A 17,145-nucleotide genomic window follows, 5' to 3' on the forward strand; every position below is an offset into this window, starting at 1 on the left:
GAGACTTCTGAATTTGTTCTCTTCTTTGTTGCATAGGAGAACCAAGACTAAGAATGTTAAGTGTGTTAATTCCCCGAAACATAAGTTATACTTTAGGCAGTAGTTTATAAAGTCTCTTAAGTACGTAGTTGAAAGTATATTTCAATTGAGATCATGATAGCTTTTTAAATGGACACTTTAAAAATAATATCAGATACTAATTTTACATTTAAAAAAAATCTTGAGTTTTATTTCTTATTTTGGTAAATTTCCCTCTTTGTTGTCTAAGGAAGGTATTTGTAGTGGACTAAAAATGTAAGTTGAAGCAGTCGTCTTTTATTCAGATGATTTATAGGCAAGAGTTGTATTAATTGTGCACATTTAAGGCGCTCGGGTGTCACCAGTTATTTTGTTTTTTTTTGCATAAATCTTTCACTTCACTTGCCCTTTTATTTGTAGTTTTTTGTATTTTATTTAAATATTTCTGGGTTTGATTTTTTTTTTTTTCTAAGTATGTGTGAGTGTGCTCATGAGCTTTCTACTGAACACTATGGAGGTTAGGCAACAGCCTGCAGAAGCAGTGTCCCAGGACTGAGCTCAAGGTAGTGTGGTCTTGGTGGGAAGAAGCAGGCATCTTCACTCGCTGAACTGTTCGCTGGTGCATGTGCATATACAAGGACACTGGGTTGCTTTGTTTTTGGTTTTTGTTTTCTTTTAAAGAAAATTTTGCTCTGTAGCCCAAGCTAGCCTTTGAACTGTGGCTTTCTTCCTGCCTTTCGTTTGAGTGTTGGGATTATAGGAGTATATTCTTTGCTCCTGGTAGTGGGTGACTGTTTAGGAGTTCCTGTTCTTGTAGCCCTCAGATTTAAATCCCTTCTTTCTTTGTTAGGTTGTGTGGTTATCAGCAGATTTTGTGCTCTTTGACTTTCTCTTTTGTGTGATGACGTTCATGTTTACTTCATTGGCCTGAGAGACTTAAATACATTTGGCTCATTTGATATATTTAGAATGAAGCCTTGTATATTTTAATACTAATTAATCTGATGGATCAGGTTTAGCCATAAAATGTTCTTACTCTTAATTAGCACATAATCTTATTAATGGAAAAACTGTGTCCAGAACTATAAAATGAAATTGAGTAAGGCAATATTCAGCTGTGATTCCTGCACTGGGGAGGCAGAGGCAGGATGATAGTTAAGTTTGAAGCTAGTCTGGGCTACATAGTAAAACCTTGCTTTGAAAGGGGAAAATAAAAGAATGTGATGTCACCAAACAAAGGAAGGCAGTGCCATTGGTAAGAATACACGGAGCACTGATCTTACAGAAATCGTGTGTTAGGGAAAGAAAGTGATGTTTAAGAGCACTCATGCTGGAGTGGTGACATTTAGTCTGTGGGAAGTTTGCTTTATTTGACTGAGAACAGAGTAGGATTCCTGCTTTGGTTTCTTTTTGTATCAAGTTTCTGGATTTATTTTAGACTATACTTAACTAGTCACTCTTTGACTTGTGACTTTTTTGCCAGCATCTTAAAATCAAGGTCTCATGGTTTTGTGTTTCTGTAACGTTTATTTACAGTCTTTTATAACTTCATGTCTCAGTGATATCAGTGCATATTTGAATAATTGAAGATGTTCTCTTTTTATTTTGCTTCCAGGACGTCACGTCCATTTTGGCTTTCTTTTCCCTGTTTCCACTTCATAACCTGCTTGTGTCTCCCTGGTTTTTGCCCATGAGAATGCTGTAGGAATCAGTTTAGATTCTTGTTCTTTATCTTTGCTTCTTGATGAACTACTCTAATTTCATATTTTCCCATTTACAAACTGACAGTTTACAAATATCCTTATTTATGTATTTACATTTATTTTCACACTTAAACATGTTTGTGTATGTGTACACATGTAAAAATGTAGAGCATGGAGCGAGGCAGAGGGCAACCTCTGGTAGTCGGTATCCTCTTTCTACCGTCAAACTTGATGAGTGTTGAAGTCAAGAGCCTCTGCTCACCGAGCCATCTTGCCAGCACATAAGTATTCTCCTTACACTCCAAGCCCATGTTGATGCCCACTTATCTGTACTTAAATTAGGTAATAAACATCTTAAGTCTGTTAAAAACCAACCATCTGAAATCTACTGGGAGTTGGTGAAGCACACCTTTTTAAAATCTCTCCATCCAGGAGGCAGAGGCAGGCAGGTCTTTGTTAGGTAGAGGCCAATCTGGTCTACATAGACAATTCCACTTCAGTCAGAACTACATAGTGAAATACTAACTTACAAAAAAATCCGTTGGGACTGCTGTTGTAGAGAATTCAGGTTGGAATCCAGCACCCTCTTTTGGCGTAGGGAGCACTAAGCTCACACATGGTACACAGACATATGCCTACAGGCAAAACATGCCCATACACGTAATTAAATAAAAAAATACCCTTTTGCTTCTTTCCATAGTCTTCCTCATTTAATTTGTTCAGTTGGTTAGGTGGAAGCCTCAGTATGATCTTGGGTTTGGTGGTTTTTGTCGTTATTTTTTTTTTTCTTTGAGTCTGGGACTCCTTGTGTGCCATTGGCTAGCCTGGAAGTAACTTTGCAGACCAGGCTGGCCTTGAACTCACAGAGATTTCTGCCTTTCAAGTGTTCAGGTTAAAGGCATTCACCACCACACCTGGCCTGGTTTTTCCTTTTTCTGGTGTTGTGTACCCTGTCTACACAAAGCAGTTGATAAACGTGCAATCTCACAAGCAACTTCCCTACTGTCACTTCGATTCACAGTCCACTTACCTTTTATCTGGATGATCCCAGTGGCCTGTCCCCCTCAGTTTCCCACTCTGCTCTACTCTGGTCATTTTCAGCAGTATCATTAAAATTTGTATTGTCTGTCTGTCTGTGCCTACGTGTTTATGTGTGTGCCTTGGTGTGCTTGTGGCAGATGGAGGACAATTTTGAGGAGCCCTTTCCTTCCACCATATGGGTCTTGGGGATTAAACTCAGGCTGTGAAGCTCTCTTGCAGGCTCCTTTGTTTCTCCCTCTCTTTCTCCCTCCCTCTCTTCCTCTTTCTCACCTTTCTTTTTTGCCTTGCTGGTGATTGAACTTTGAGCCTCATGGCTGTCCAGTGCCTACTATTTGAAATTCACTCCTCTGGGCAGGTGGTGTGTGAGCTCGGGTATCGGCATGCGTGGAGGTGAGAGGACAACTTTTCTGTCTGTCTTTCCAATCTGGGTATAGGTTGCCACCCTACACTGCAAGGTCCTTTACCTTCTGAGCTGTCTTGCTGACCCCAAGCTAATAAATACATTTTGAAATTTCATATTTCTGTTTGCCTTTGAGTATTTCCTAAAATAAGATTAATTATACATATGAAGTGCTGAAAAGCTCAGTGAAGTACAATTTAATCAGCACTTGTGGCAGTAATGAATAGAATGCAAGAGTTTTTTCAGATACAAATTAGATTTTCAGATACAAATTAACAAATTTAGATTTTAAAGATTAATATAAAACAATAAAAATACGTGTTAATGCCATCAAAGATAAAAGTTTCTATAGTTTGTAAGGTTGACTAAGTTGGCTTTATGTGGTATTTTAACAGTTATTTCAAAGTATCATTGAGTATCATTGGCCAGCATTATACCGTCTGTCTGCCTGCCCATCTGCCCGCACGTCCGTCCATCCATCTGTATCTGTCTACTTACTGTTTATTAGGTTGAGCTCTCACTAGAAACACCAGGCTAACCTGAAAGTCAGAAATCTTTTGCCTCCTGAGTGTTGGGATTTAAGGGCACACCACCACACCTGGCTAATATTACTTTAAAAAATTAATACTTTTTTATTTTGAAAATTTTATATATGTTGTATACATTGAAATAAAAGTGTTTATTTTATCTTATAGTTCCAGAAGGCAAGAGTCCATAATGACATATACCAATGGCAGCAGACAGTCAGAGCAGCCAGCCCACTTACCACATTTCGTTGGCAAACAGAGTGAAGTGATCTGGAACTGGGGAGGCTGTAGAAGCCTGGTTTATTGACTACTTCCTCCAGCAAGGTTCTACATTCGAAAATTACCATAAAGTTTTCAAACAGTCCTATCAACTGGGGACTAAGTGTTTAAATACATGTCACCATGTAGGACATCTTTTCATTCTAACTGCTATAGCAAATAAACTCTCAGGCTTGGTTTGCGAGTCTTCCTCCTTACTACATGATAGACTCATTGCATATTCAGCCCAGACGACTCTGAAGTAAACCCTTTGGAGTCCCTGTCTTCAACCCTTTCTTGGCAGTTTCTTGCATCTTAATGTGCACAGGGTCATTAATCTTTGAGGCCTCTCCATGAGCTTGCTTAAGTTCCATATACTTTATGCAGACAGTTTCAAGAATTAATTTTATTATTTAGGTTTTTTTCGAGACAGGGTTTCTCTATGTAACTCTGGCTGTCTTGGAACTTGGAACAGGAGATCCACCTGCCTCTGTTTCCCCAGTGCTGGAATTAAAGGTGTGCACCAACATGCCTGGCCAGGACTTTTTTTAATCTAAAAGATAAAACTATAAATTTGAATACTCCAGTTGTCTTCAATAGAATCATAATATAATCTGATTTTTTTATGTCTTTTATTTTAGTTCACATAATGCTTTTGAGGTTTATTAGTATGGTGTCATTGCACATGTCACAGATTACATTTTAAGGTTAAATAATTAAAAATTCAGGTGTTTTGTTTATTTATTCATTCATCAGTGGGAACCGTGTTTACCTGATGCTTATGTATAATGCTGTGAGCCTGAGTGTATGAATGACTGTTGAAGTCTCTGCTCTTGTTTCTTCGCAGAAGTAGAGTGACTAGGTCTCTATTTAATTTTTATTATATTAGCTCTATTTAATATTTTGAGGAACTTCCACATTGTTTGCTAACAGTGAATGACAGTTAAATTACTAGCAACTGTCATTTTCTGTTTTTGTTTTGTTTTGATAGGCATCTTCTATTTATTTTTTCTTTTCTTTGTTTTTATCCGTCCGTCCATCCATCCGTCTGTCCATCCATCTATTTATGGGACAGGGTTTCTCTGTGTAGCCGTGGCTTCCTTGGAACTTGCTCTGTGTACCAGGCAGAGCTCTGCCTCCTCCTGCCTCAGGAGGGATTAAAGGTGTGCACCCAAGCTGATAGGAGATTTATATGTTTAAATTCTCCTTTGCTGTTCAACCATCCTCCCTCCCTCCCTCCCTCCCTCCCTCCCTCCCTCCCTCCCTCCCTCCCTCCCTCCCTCCCTCCCTCTCTCCTTCCTTTTTTTTTTCTTTTGTTCTTTTTTTGTTTGGTTTTGTTTTTGGAGACAGTGTTTCTCTGTGTAGCCCTAGCTCTCCTAGAATTCCCTGTATACCAGCTGGCCTTGAACTCACAGAGACCACCTACTACTGCCTCCTGAGTGCTGGGATTAAAGGCATGTGCCACCACCGCCTGGCTCAAACTTCTTTTCTTTTTAAAAAAAATTTACTTGTAGCCGGGCACTGGTGGCGCACGCCTTTAATCCCAGCACTCAGGAGGCAGAGGCAGGCGGATCTCTGTGAGTTCCAGGACAGGCTCCAAAGCCACAGAAAAACCCTGTCTCGAAAAACCAAAAAAAAAAAAAATAATAATAAAAAAATTTACTTGTTTTTATTTTATGTGTATTAGTGTTTTTCATGGGTGTCCAGTTCCCTGAAGCTGGAGTTACAGACAGTTGTGAGCTAGAAATCGAAACCAAGTCCTCTGAAAGAGCAGTCAGCACCCTTAACTGCTAAGCCATCTCTCTAGCCACAAATATACAGTTTTTTCTTGGTCCAAACATAGTTTCTTAAAAGAAATAATGTAGTTGCCAGAGAGAGTGGTTAAGAGCACTGTCTGTTCTTCCGAAGGACCCTGGTTCAACTTTTCAGCACCCATATGGTAGCTCTCAACTAACTTCACTGTTACAGGATACCACGCACTCCTCTGGTCTCTTCAGGCACCAGCCATACCTATGATACAAAGGCAAACATGCAGGAAAAAAACACTCATACACATTAAATAAATATTAAAAATGTAGTCAGATGCATGCCTACATTATTGCATACATATACACACATATAAAACAGACAGACGTGTGTGCATATATATATGTGTGTGTATATACATATATATGAAACTGTATAAGAAACACACACATATATATGAATACTATTTTCTGTTTTTTCTACCTTTTTGAGGTTTGCTCGTGGTTCAGATGTCATGTCCCCTAATAAAGCTCCTTTCTAAAGGGTAATTTTGCTGTTGCTTCCTTTCCTGGGCCAACTAATGTCAGGTTATTCACTGTTATTTAACAGACCTTGGCTCCAAAAATAAAAACAAAAACACTTTATCAAAATACATACATATTTTTTTAATATAGGAAAAATAAAAACAAAAACACTTTATCAAAATACACACATAATTATTATTTTTTAAATATAGGAATTAAGCATTAGTCCCAGGCCTTCTCAGGACACCAAGTGAGATGCTTTCTCTACAATGTTGATCAAAAAGGAAGGCTGTAAGAAAGTTCTTGGTAGACCTAGGCATAAGCTCCGTGATCTCCATGTTAGAGAGTGCTTGACTGAAAACAAAGTTCCTGAGAACATTTGGTCGCCAGCTTGTGTTTTGTGTGTGTGTGTGTGTTTTGCTAGTAAAAGTCATTCTTTTGCTGATAAATCTAGGCTATTTTTAAATGTGCTTGTGCCTTTTTAAAATAACCTTAGAGAGGCTAACGAGGTGGCTCAGAAGCACTCACTGGCTGCTCTTCCAGAGACTTGGGATCAATTCCCAGCATCCACACGGCAGCTCCCCCAGCTGTCTACAGCTTCAGGTCCAGTGTACCTGACACCTTCATGCAGACAAAGCTCCAATGCACATTAAAAAGAAAAAGAAGGAAGGAAGGGAAGATAGACAGACAGACGAAGGACAGAAGAGACAAAACATAACCTTGGAAAGGTTTATTTTTTAATTAAGATATTTTTTTAAAAACTTATATTTGGTCTTTTGGTTGCATGTATGTGTACCACGTGCATGTCTGAGCCTGTGGAGGTCATAGAGTGTTGAAACCTATGTCTGTAGTTATAGACAGATGGAAGCTGTTATGGGGTCTTGGAACTGTACCTTGTCTTCTAAAGAGCAGCAGGGATCCTTAATTACTGAACCATCTCTCCAGCCCCTGAAATTCACAAAAATTAGTGTGATATACTCTTCTAAGGAATGAGTTTTCATCTTTTTGTGTAATGGAAAGACAAGTATGAATATTCAAGGGCTAAATTTGGTTATGTCTGTTTGCTCTTTTATTTAAGAACTTACTGTATGTGTACATGGTGTGTCTGTAGTGCTGTGTGAAGGTCGTAAGACATCAGTACGGATTCTGTTCTCTTGGAACCTGAGTTCGGGGATGAACTTGGTCTTCAGGCTGCTGTCACGAGTTACTCAGCCATCTCCTCAGCCTCTGTATGTGCTAAACATACTAACAAGTCTTGGTTGAAAATTAATTTGAAGTTCTTAGGAAATTAAACACCTAGATCTAGAAAAAAAATACATCGTTTGCTTTGTTGGCTAGGATATAAAGCTATATAACTATTTGAAAAGTGTTTGTTTTTTTTAAAATACTGTGTGTGTAGCTGAGGTCGTTCTGAAACTGTAGGCCAGGCTGGCTTTGAATTCTTGCCTGTCTCTGCCTACAGTACTCTTGAGAGTGAAGGTTTGCACGCCAACCTGTGCTTTAAAAGCCTTGAAAAGAACTACTGTATTTAAATGCTAATTTAGCATGTCAGCCTATTATTGTTTTATTTACTCCACTCAATCTCAGTGTAGCCCAGAACTCTGTATGTAGTTGAGGGCTCCCTTGAGGTCTTAGTCTTCTGAGTCTACCAGGTGCCAGTGTGATATTTTCAGCACTTTTTTCAGTGCTTTGCAGTAGCTACTTTTAAGCATCATCCCAGGTTTTCCTAATTGCTCTAGCTTCCCTTAGAGATATAAATTGATTAGAAATTTTCATTGTAGGGCTGGAAAGTTGGCTTAGTGGTTGAGAGCAGTGACTGCTCTTCCGGAGGTCCTGAGTTCATTTCCCAGCAACCACATGGTGGCTCACATGGTAGTGTGATAAGGTGCCTTCTTCTGGCCTGCAGGGATACATGCAGGCAGAACACTGTATACATAATAAATGAATGAATGAATAAATGAATGAATCTTTAAAAAATATTTTTATTCTAATTACTTTCCTTTCCTCCTTTAAATTAGACAGTCTTTATTGCTTAGGCTAAGCGCGACCTCCTGCTTTTGTCTCCCAGGTGCTAGGATTGTATTTATGTTACCATGCCTGGCTTCCCAAAGATCATTTTAGAGAACAATGCATACTGAGCATTTAATCTATGGAATAGAAACCTACATTGCACGTACTGTGTTGGTGTAGAACAGCTGTTGCCAGTTAGCTTAAATTAAAATGACTACTTTTTGTCATTTTCATTAGACAATCTGTTCAAACCACCCCAGCTTTAATTGAGCAGGTGTGCAGTGAGAATCTAGCCGAGCATGAGAAATACAGCCCTAAAGTCCTAGCACTTGGGAGGATGAGTCAGGAGGAACCAGTTCGTCATCCTGTAGCTAGACTCTGTCCCAAAACAGGTTCCCTTGTCCTGCTGATGCTGCTGATCAGGGGAGAAGGACATTTAATGACACTGACTGATCTCACACATGCTGTTTCTAATAAATTACCTTGTAGCCTGAACATTTAGGATCACCTTGTATTTTCCACGGACAGTGCAAATAGTCGCTGCTTTGGTTTGTTTTGTTTTGAGACACAGTCTCACTGTGTAGTCCTGGCTGTCCTGAAACTTGCTCTGTAGATGAGGCTGGGAACTGGGGTTTTTTGTTTGTTTTTAGGAATTACAAACTCAATTAGAAAAGGCTGATGTAGAATGATCATTTGTGGCTAGGGGTGGGACTGGGTCTTAGCTCAGTGGTAGAGTGTCTTGCCTTAACGAGGCCCTCCAGGGCCTCAGAAAACCGTACTGTTGATTCTTCAATACATTGCGTTGTAGATTTTATATTCTTTAACATTTCCGTATTTGTAAAGCTCATTTTAAACAAACAATTGCTTCATAAAGACAAGGTGTTTGTTGTAAGTATATTTAAAAGCATTATTTAAGCATTGCTTATTTTTATTTTTAATTATGTAACTGTATTGGTATATATACTGTATGTGAGTCCCTACAGAGGACAGAAAGCATTAAATCTCCTGGAGTTAGAGTTACAGGCAATTGTGAGCTGTCCAGCATGGTTACTAGGACCTAAACTCAGGTCTTCTGCAACAGCAGTACACTTATGTAACTGTGATTCGTCTCCAGCTCCATGTGATAATATTGTTTGTCCCAGTTGGAATATTATGAACTGATTGCAGAACTTCTAAAAGGCAGTTTATTTAGCAGGCTCTTAAAAGAGATGTCTGCAGAGAGGGTCAGTGGTTAAAAGGACCCAAGTTGAATTCCCTGTCCCCATGTTGGGTGACAGAGAACTGTATGTAGCTCCAGCTGTAGGGGATCAGCCGCTTCTGGTTTCTATAGGCACCTGCATTTATGTACACATACATAAATATTCTTATAATTAAAAACAAAATTCCTTCAAAAAATCCCATAGGTTGTATTAGTATTAATAACTTGAATTATCTCTTTATTAAGAACTATGGGCAGCCGGGCGGTGGCGCATGCCTTTAATCCCAGCACTCGGGAGGCAGAGGCAGGAGGATCTCTGTGAGTTCGAGGCCAGCCTGGTCTACAGGAGCTAGTTCAGGACAGGCACCAAAAGCTACGGAGAAACCTTGTCTCGAAAATTAAAAAAAAAAAAGAACAACTATGGGCAAGGGACTGGAGAGGCTGGAGAGGTTGCTTAGTGGTTAAGAGCACATGTTCTTGCAGAGGACTTAGCTTTGGTTCCCAGCATCCTTGCAGCAGCTCAGGATCATCTGTAACTCCAGTTCTGGGGGATCCAGAGCCCTCTTCTGACCTTTATGGACACCACGCATTTAGGTGCATATGCATACATGAAGAAAAAATACTCATACATATAAAATCTAAAATATTTGTTTAAGAAGAAAACGAATTAACAATGCAGTGAGTAGATAAAGCTTACAGGATAGGTAATGAGAAAAAGCAAGGTTGGGTAAGGATGTGATTTCAATCGTCTTAAAAATAGACTCATTGTAAGAATAAAAAATTGGCAATTATACACACAGTTGTTAACTCTTGTTTCAGTTCAGAATACATAATACACTTCGTTTATGTCATTCATAGCCCCTTTTAAGCAGGATATTTCTCTATTTTGAAATTTAGGGCGGCAGCAATGACTCTCCGCACGGTATTATTGTCATTGCAAGCGCTGTTGGCAGCTGCAGAACCAGATGACCCCCAGGATGCAGTAGTAGCAAATCAGGTAAGAAGGCAGATTTTGAAAGACTTCTTAGACTTGATGTCAGCATATGAACATTCTTTATTGGAGCTTATTTGGAAATGGTTGGATTGGGCATGTGATAGATGCTATTTCCTAATGTATGAAAGAATTCCACAGTGAGTCCCTATGTAGCTACCATCCAGATTCTATAGTTAGCATTATCACATACGCCTTATCATTTGTGCACCCGTGTAGCTCTCTCTCCGTACATTCTTGACTTCTTCCTGGTGGTAATCTAATGACCCCTACCAAAGAAGTGGAGTCCACAGTAGTGGCCTTAGGAGTGATTTTCATGTGTGTTACTTTTTATCTTTAATGCCTTTAAGGATAAGGTAAGGCCCATCCACTATGGCTGGTTTGGGTAATCTTATTTTATAGGAACAGAGTCATCTGCAGTCACAGGGACAGTGTTACATGCTGTCTGTGACTTGAAAGATGTAAATTACTAATAATATTACGAGTATCTATACCTTGAGACATAGCTTGCCAACCTCTACTGTAACCTCTGATTTACTGAGCATTTTTGTTGTTAAACATCATCTCTCAATGTATGAAATACTTCTCTCTTCTCTCCCTATATTTACAGTTGATTCTCAGTTTCTATTTTTCTTTCTCTCTCTTCTCCCTCCCTCCCTTTCTTTTTTTCCCTCTTGAGACAGTGTTTCTCTACATAACAGTTCTGGCTGGCTTTCCTGGAACTCACTCTGTAGACCAGGCTGACTTTGAACTCAGAGAGATCTGCCTGCCTCTGCCTTCCCAGTGCACTACTTCCTGGCCATTGTTACCCTCTCCTGTTTCTAACCTTGCATCGATCACTGGATGATCACAGCGCCTACTCTGTCACTGCACGCCAAGGATCTGCTTGTGCTTGAGTTTTTTTCCTGAACCCCAAATCCTCTCTCAAACAGCATTGACTGCCAAGTGTGGAGGTGCAATCCAATCTCAGCAGTTGGAGGTCCAGAGGCAGGCAGACCACTGTGAGCTCATGACCAGCCTGCTCTACTAAGTAAATTCCAGGCCAGGCAGAGTTACAAAGAACCTATCTGAAAACAACCAAAACCAAGTGGTTAGGAACTCACTATCACTCACTTAGCCTACTATTTACATTGCAAAGGTTCTTCATGATAAGTTATCTTTGTGCACTTTGTAACTTTTTAACACTTTTAACACCTGTGATTTGAGATCATGAAGTTCTGAGATCATAATCATTTTTATGTCATTCTGTTTTTCTTGCTTTCTCTTTGAGGAAATATTTATCAAGTATCCTCAATTTTTTTAAAGTGTTTATTATTTGTGTGTGTGTAAGCACATGTGCACACATATACGTGCCTGCTTGATGTTTAAGTGTGGGTACTGATACCTTGTGGCAGGAATGTTTGCGTCCAAGGACAACTGTATCTCCTGCCATGTTACTCAGGTTTCAGGTGTCAAACGCTTTTTTTATTTTGTTTGTTTTTATTTCTTCGAGACAGGGCTTCTCTGTGTAGTCCTGGCTGTCCTGGAACTCACTCTGTAGAGCAGAAGGCATCACACTCACAGAGAACTGCCTGCTTCAGCCTCCTGAGTGCTGGGAGCCCTGGCAGGCTTTCAGGCATCAAACTCAATTTGTCAGGCTTATTGCAGGTAGTGTTCCTAGCTGCTGAGTCATCTTTCTGGCCCAAATTTCTTTATCCTTATGCTCTTAAAAGAAAAGAAAACCTTATTGTCGGGCAGTGGTGATGCACACCCTTAGTCCCAGTACTTTGGAAGCAGTGGTAACTAACTGGATCTCAGTGAATTTGAGGCCAACCTGGTCTACAAAGCGAGTTCCATGACAGCCAGGGATGTTACACAGAGAAGCCCTGTTTCGAAAAAAAGAAAAATTTTAAAATGTGTCTCTGTTGTGTCTCTTGTATACTTGAGTGCCAGTACCCATAGAAGTCTGAAGAAGTTTTCAAGTTGTCGGATACCCTGAGTAGAAGTTAGGCCTCCTGAAGTTTGTGCTGTGAATTGATTTCTCGTCATCTGCAGAGCAGCCAGTGCTCTTTAACCACTGAGTCGCCTTTCCAGGCTTCTCTGTATGGCGTTAATGTAAATATATATTTTTGACAACTTTTTCTCTTCCTTCCCCTTGACGATCTCATTTTTTCTATGCATGCCTCCTTAGTTTGCTGAACTTCAAAGTGCTGAAGTTACGACCTTCACTGTTGGCACACATATGCTGTTTGTTCATTTTGGTAGCAGAAGTCTTTCTTAAGAAGCTTAGCTTTAATTTTTCCACAGATTGAGATTTAAGATCAAAGCTGACTTTTAACACCTAAAATAATTTTGCTTGTTTGGTAATAAAGTATTGAAGTAGATTAAATATATCTTTTGTTTTATTTATTTCTTTTTGGAGACAGGGTTTCTCTGTGTATCCCTGGCTGTTCTGGAACCATTTCAGGTGACCATGCTGTCCTTGAACCCGCAGAGATCCTCCCGCCTCTGCCTCTCTATAGTTCAGGACAAAAGGCATGTACCACCACTGTACTCTCTAAGTAGAGGCTGGTGAATTTCTGAGTTTGAGACAAGCCTGATGTAGATACAGAGTTCTTGGACAGCCAGGTCTATATAGTGAGAACTTATTTTAGCAAAAGAAAAAGAGGGGAGAGAAGGAAAGAATGAATTGATTTTGCCTTCTGCCTTGTGACTAGAGAAAGGGATGGCTCAGAGATGAGATCCCAGCACCCACATTCCGCAGTTCTATACTGCCCTCTTCTTGACCTTTCTGGGGGATTCTACACGCATGTGCATATATGCACACATACTTACATATGTAAATAAATATTTAAAAATCTTTAAAAATAGTACTTTGATAAGAAATATAAGTGGCTGGGAGATGGTGGTGTACGCCTGTAATCCTGCACTCAGGAGGCAGAGACAGACAGACTCTGTAACTTTGAGGCCAGCTTGGTCTACCAGAGCAAGTTGTAGGACAGCCAGGGAAATCCTGTCTCAAACAACAACAACAGTAACAACAAAAAAGGAGCTATTAAACAATTTGACAGTTTTTAGAAATGGATGTACCTCACATCTTTCAAATTCATATGGCAAATCTATGTAAAAGCATTCTGAATTTTAAATTTTCTTGAATGGTAGTGATACAAATTAGGGTTGGGTTTACTTGATTACAGAGTGGCTCCAAGAGAGCTGTCTCACCTGGAGCCCTGCCCAGTAACATAGTTGCTCATGTTTATCAGCCAGTGTTCGTGTAATTTAACGTGCAGCTGATTTTGTTGAGTTGTGTGATTTGCTGTACAATGATTAGAACATTTCAATAATGGGTTCATTTAATAATAGATGCTTGTTTAAAGTGTATTAACTTTGTCCTTTATTTTCACAAAGCTTCATTTTTTGAATGACACATCTGCAGTGGAAAACGAATACCAGTTTGTGTTTTGTCACATGGAGTGCTGGTAACTGACCTTGTGATTGTGGGCTCATTATTAAGCTAGCACTACCATTCATTGATCTCTGCAGCCCCAGCCCAAAGGAGTCCCATGTTAAATAGAAATGTGTTTTCTCTAGAAGAATCAGAGCCTTAGTTGAGCTGCTGTGTTGACTGTCACTGTATTGTCATGTTAATCTTTTTTTCCCCCCTCCATGTAGTACAAACAAAATCCTGAAATGTTCAAGCAGACAGCTCGACTTTGGGCACATGTGTATGCTGGAGCACCAGTTTCTAGTCCAGAATACACCAAAAAAATAGAAAATCTGTGTGCTATGGGCTTTGATAGGGTAAGTACAGGAGGAGTTGATTTGATTTCCTCTTTCTAAACTGCTCCCAGTCCTTGGAACATGTAGACTTACAATGTAAAAGAAATCTAGTTTTGGTTGATAGTGTTTTGTTATTGAATTTAATAATGATTCTTTTTGTTGATTCCAGTCATTGGTAGAGGAAAGAATGTATGATTCTCAGTGTAAAACCTTAGTGAGGTTTTTCAGTGCTTAGTAAGTGCTTCCTTGAGTTGTGATTGCTCTTGTCCTCTTTTTACAGAATGCAGTAATAGTGGCCTTGTCTTCAAAATCATGGGATGTAGAGACTGCAACAGAACTGCTTCTGAGTAACTGAGGCATAGGAGCTGCTGCCAGCCAAGCTCACCTCTTCTTGAGGAGCACCAACATCTGTTATTTTTAGGATTCTGCATAAATTTCTTTTAAACTGGCATTCTTGCCTAATGATGTTATCTAGGCACCATTGGAGACTGCAAAAAAAAAAAAACAAAAAACAACCAAATTCCCTGCTCTGTAAATAAAGCTAATTAAACGTCTGTGTAAATTTAAAAAGGGGAAATACTTTAATTTTTTTCTTAATAGTGTAAAAAATCTTTGAGCTAAGCTAAAACCATGGAAAAACATGCTACGTTAGTGTTTAGCCATGTAACAAGACTAGCAGTTTGCTTCAGGGTTCTGTGGAATAACTAGGGAAACACTCGAGTGTCGCCGCTCCATTGTTGTGTTGCATCTCAGCTACCCTAAGCGTTTGAACATGGATTCTCGTGCCTGTGAATTTACTTGCATGCTTGTACTTGACTTCTTAGGATGGGTAGCTGAAAAGACCACCCTTTTAAGCGTTAGGAAATTCGGATTATGAGATTTATCCAGACTTTAAGATGACCTAATCAGAGCTTTTCGGTCCCTGTGGACAGGTAGGGACACTCTTATTCCTTCCCTGTTAACCATCCAAAGCTAAGATTCTCATGGTAAATTTCTGTGTTTGGTGGGAAATGTGCCGAGGAAGTGTCCCTTGTTCTGTTTTAGGTCATAGGTTTGAAATGTTTTGTCCGAGTGCTTTATTATGTAAGTAATAATGTAAAAATGGGGCTGCCAATTTTATTTCTCTTATAAAAGAATTAAATACTTGATGTTGCAGTACTCCCAGACTTAATAAAGGACCCTACTTAGGCTTTTTTTTTTTTTAATTGAATTTGACATGTTTAAACTGATGGAGTCTTTGGAAACTTGAAGGATGCAGTCAGCTGTTTTCAGTAGTGTCAAGTCTGACCGGGACTTTAGAGTTTGCTTTTGTCAGACACTTGAGTCACTCTTGCACTCTCCACGTTGACACACAAACGCTGTGGGTGTCTCACTGTACATACTTCAGATGCACATAGGAATAGGGGCGTGTTAGGAATCTAGCTTTCTTTATCATGTTTTTGACAGTGAGAATTGAAACCCTCCCTTCTGTACATAGACTTCTGCTCTTTGCTGTCACTTCTCACTCTGTGTTCCAAAGTTTAAAGACTCTTGGTTTTGCAGACTCAGACACTTAATTTAACCATCTTAATAAGGTTCAAGTGAATATGTAGGCAGTTGTTACGTAGGAGATACAAATATAAATTTGAGGACCAATGCATAAGTAACAGAAATGTAATGGAATCAGACTGAATTAAAGTAAGGCTCTCTTGAAAATCATGTTCTAAGAGGTTTGTTGTTTTGAAGTGTTCTTCACTTTCTTTTCTCCTCCCTCCCTCCCTCCCTCCCTCCCTCCCTCCCTCCCTCCCTCCCTCCCTCCCTCCCTCCCTCCCTCCCTCCCTCCCTCCCTCCCTCCCTCTCTCTCTCTCTCTCTCTCTCTCTCTCTCTCTCTCTCTCTCTCTCTCTCTCTCGACAGGGTTTCTCTGTAGCTTTGGTTTCTGTCCTGGAACTAGCTCTTGTAGACCAGGCTGGCCTCAAACTCACAGAGATCTGCCTGCCTCTGCCCCCGAGTTCTGGGAGTGTTCATCTTGTAGTCATAGTAGTTGGAAAATACTTTTTGAACCTGTTAACTCAGCATAACTTCATTTAACTTTTCAATATTCTTGATACTACAAGCAATAAAAGAGCCATTAACTAGACTATAACATTGAAGATGTGAAGAGTCTTCCAGCAGCTTGTAAGGCTTTCTCAGTTAGCAGTGACTCTTAGGGCCATGCACTAAACTCAGGCTGCTATGTTCTCCATGTTTGCAGATACACACATTTCCTGTTGCAGCCACACCTTTTATTGCTGTAGTTTATGTCCTAAAGATGCCAAAGGAAACAAGATTTTTATTTATATTAAATAACTTAAACTTTGTACTTTTCTTTATATTCTGAGATTAGATGGGATTGTGTGAAATCATGGAAAGTTTAGCTGTTATTGATTAGAAAGATTTTTTTTTTTAGTGGAGGTAGCTTGGTAACACTAATATTTAGATATCTTGGAGTTTACTCTTTGCCCATATTGTCAGGGTATATTGTCTGGTTAGACACAGATGAGAAGTCAGATGACTGGAACCATGCGTCATTTACTTTGCAGTTAAGCCCTGCTTTGGTTTTTCTTCCTTCCTTCCTTTTCCTTTTTTGTTGCAGACTGGCCCCATCATGTATGTGCTAAATACACTTAAGTTCAAGGCTGGCTGAGCTTTTTCCTCATTTTTACTTAATGTGTTAATAGCTTTTTTTTTTTTTATTTCTGTGATGTCCTCTTTGTTTTTGTTTTCATTTCACAATTGGTAGCTTTAGTTCATCAAAAACAACAAACTTAGGCTTTTTATTCTGGTACTAAATACTTTGCGCAGAATATTAAAAATTCAGACTTAGTAAAATACCCTGATGTGAAATTATTTTTATATTTCTGTGTTTGAGAATTTGTCAGTTTAAAAATTCCTAAAAAGTTACTATTTTGTTCTGGGTGTTGGTTTAGTCCCAGACTTTTTGAGAGGCAGAG

At 39.4% G+C, this 17,145-nt stretch overlaps 1 protein-coding gene across 1 annotated transcript in view; it reads left to right on the forward strand.

Annotated features, from left to right (window-relative positions):
* Ube2k (ubiquitin conjugating enzyme E2 K) overlaps positions 1-15,956 on the forward strand; it is a 60,756-nt gene extending 44,800 nt beyond the window's left edge. The window contains exons 5-7 of the mRNA XM_057772542.1: positions 10,323-10,422; positions 14,068-14,196; positions 14,456-15,956. Coding sequence (XP_057628525.1) covers positions 10,323-10,422; positions 14,068-14,196; positions 14,456-14,530 — 304 coding nt within the window. The 3' untranslated portion in view covers positions 14,531-15,956. The remainder of the gene's footprint in view (positions 1-10,322; positions 10,423-14,067; positions 14,197-14,455) is intronic.
* Positions 15,957-17,145: the final 1,189 nt, after the last annotated feature.

This window comes from Chionomys nivalis, chromosome 6 (genome assembly GCF_950005125.1).
Source record: "Chionomys nivalis chromosome 6, mChiNiv1.1, whole genome shotgun sequence".
Taxonomy (NCBI): domain Eukaryota; kingdom Metazoa; phylum Chordata; class Mammalia; order Rodentia; family Cricetidae; genus Chionomys; species Chionomys nivalis.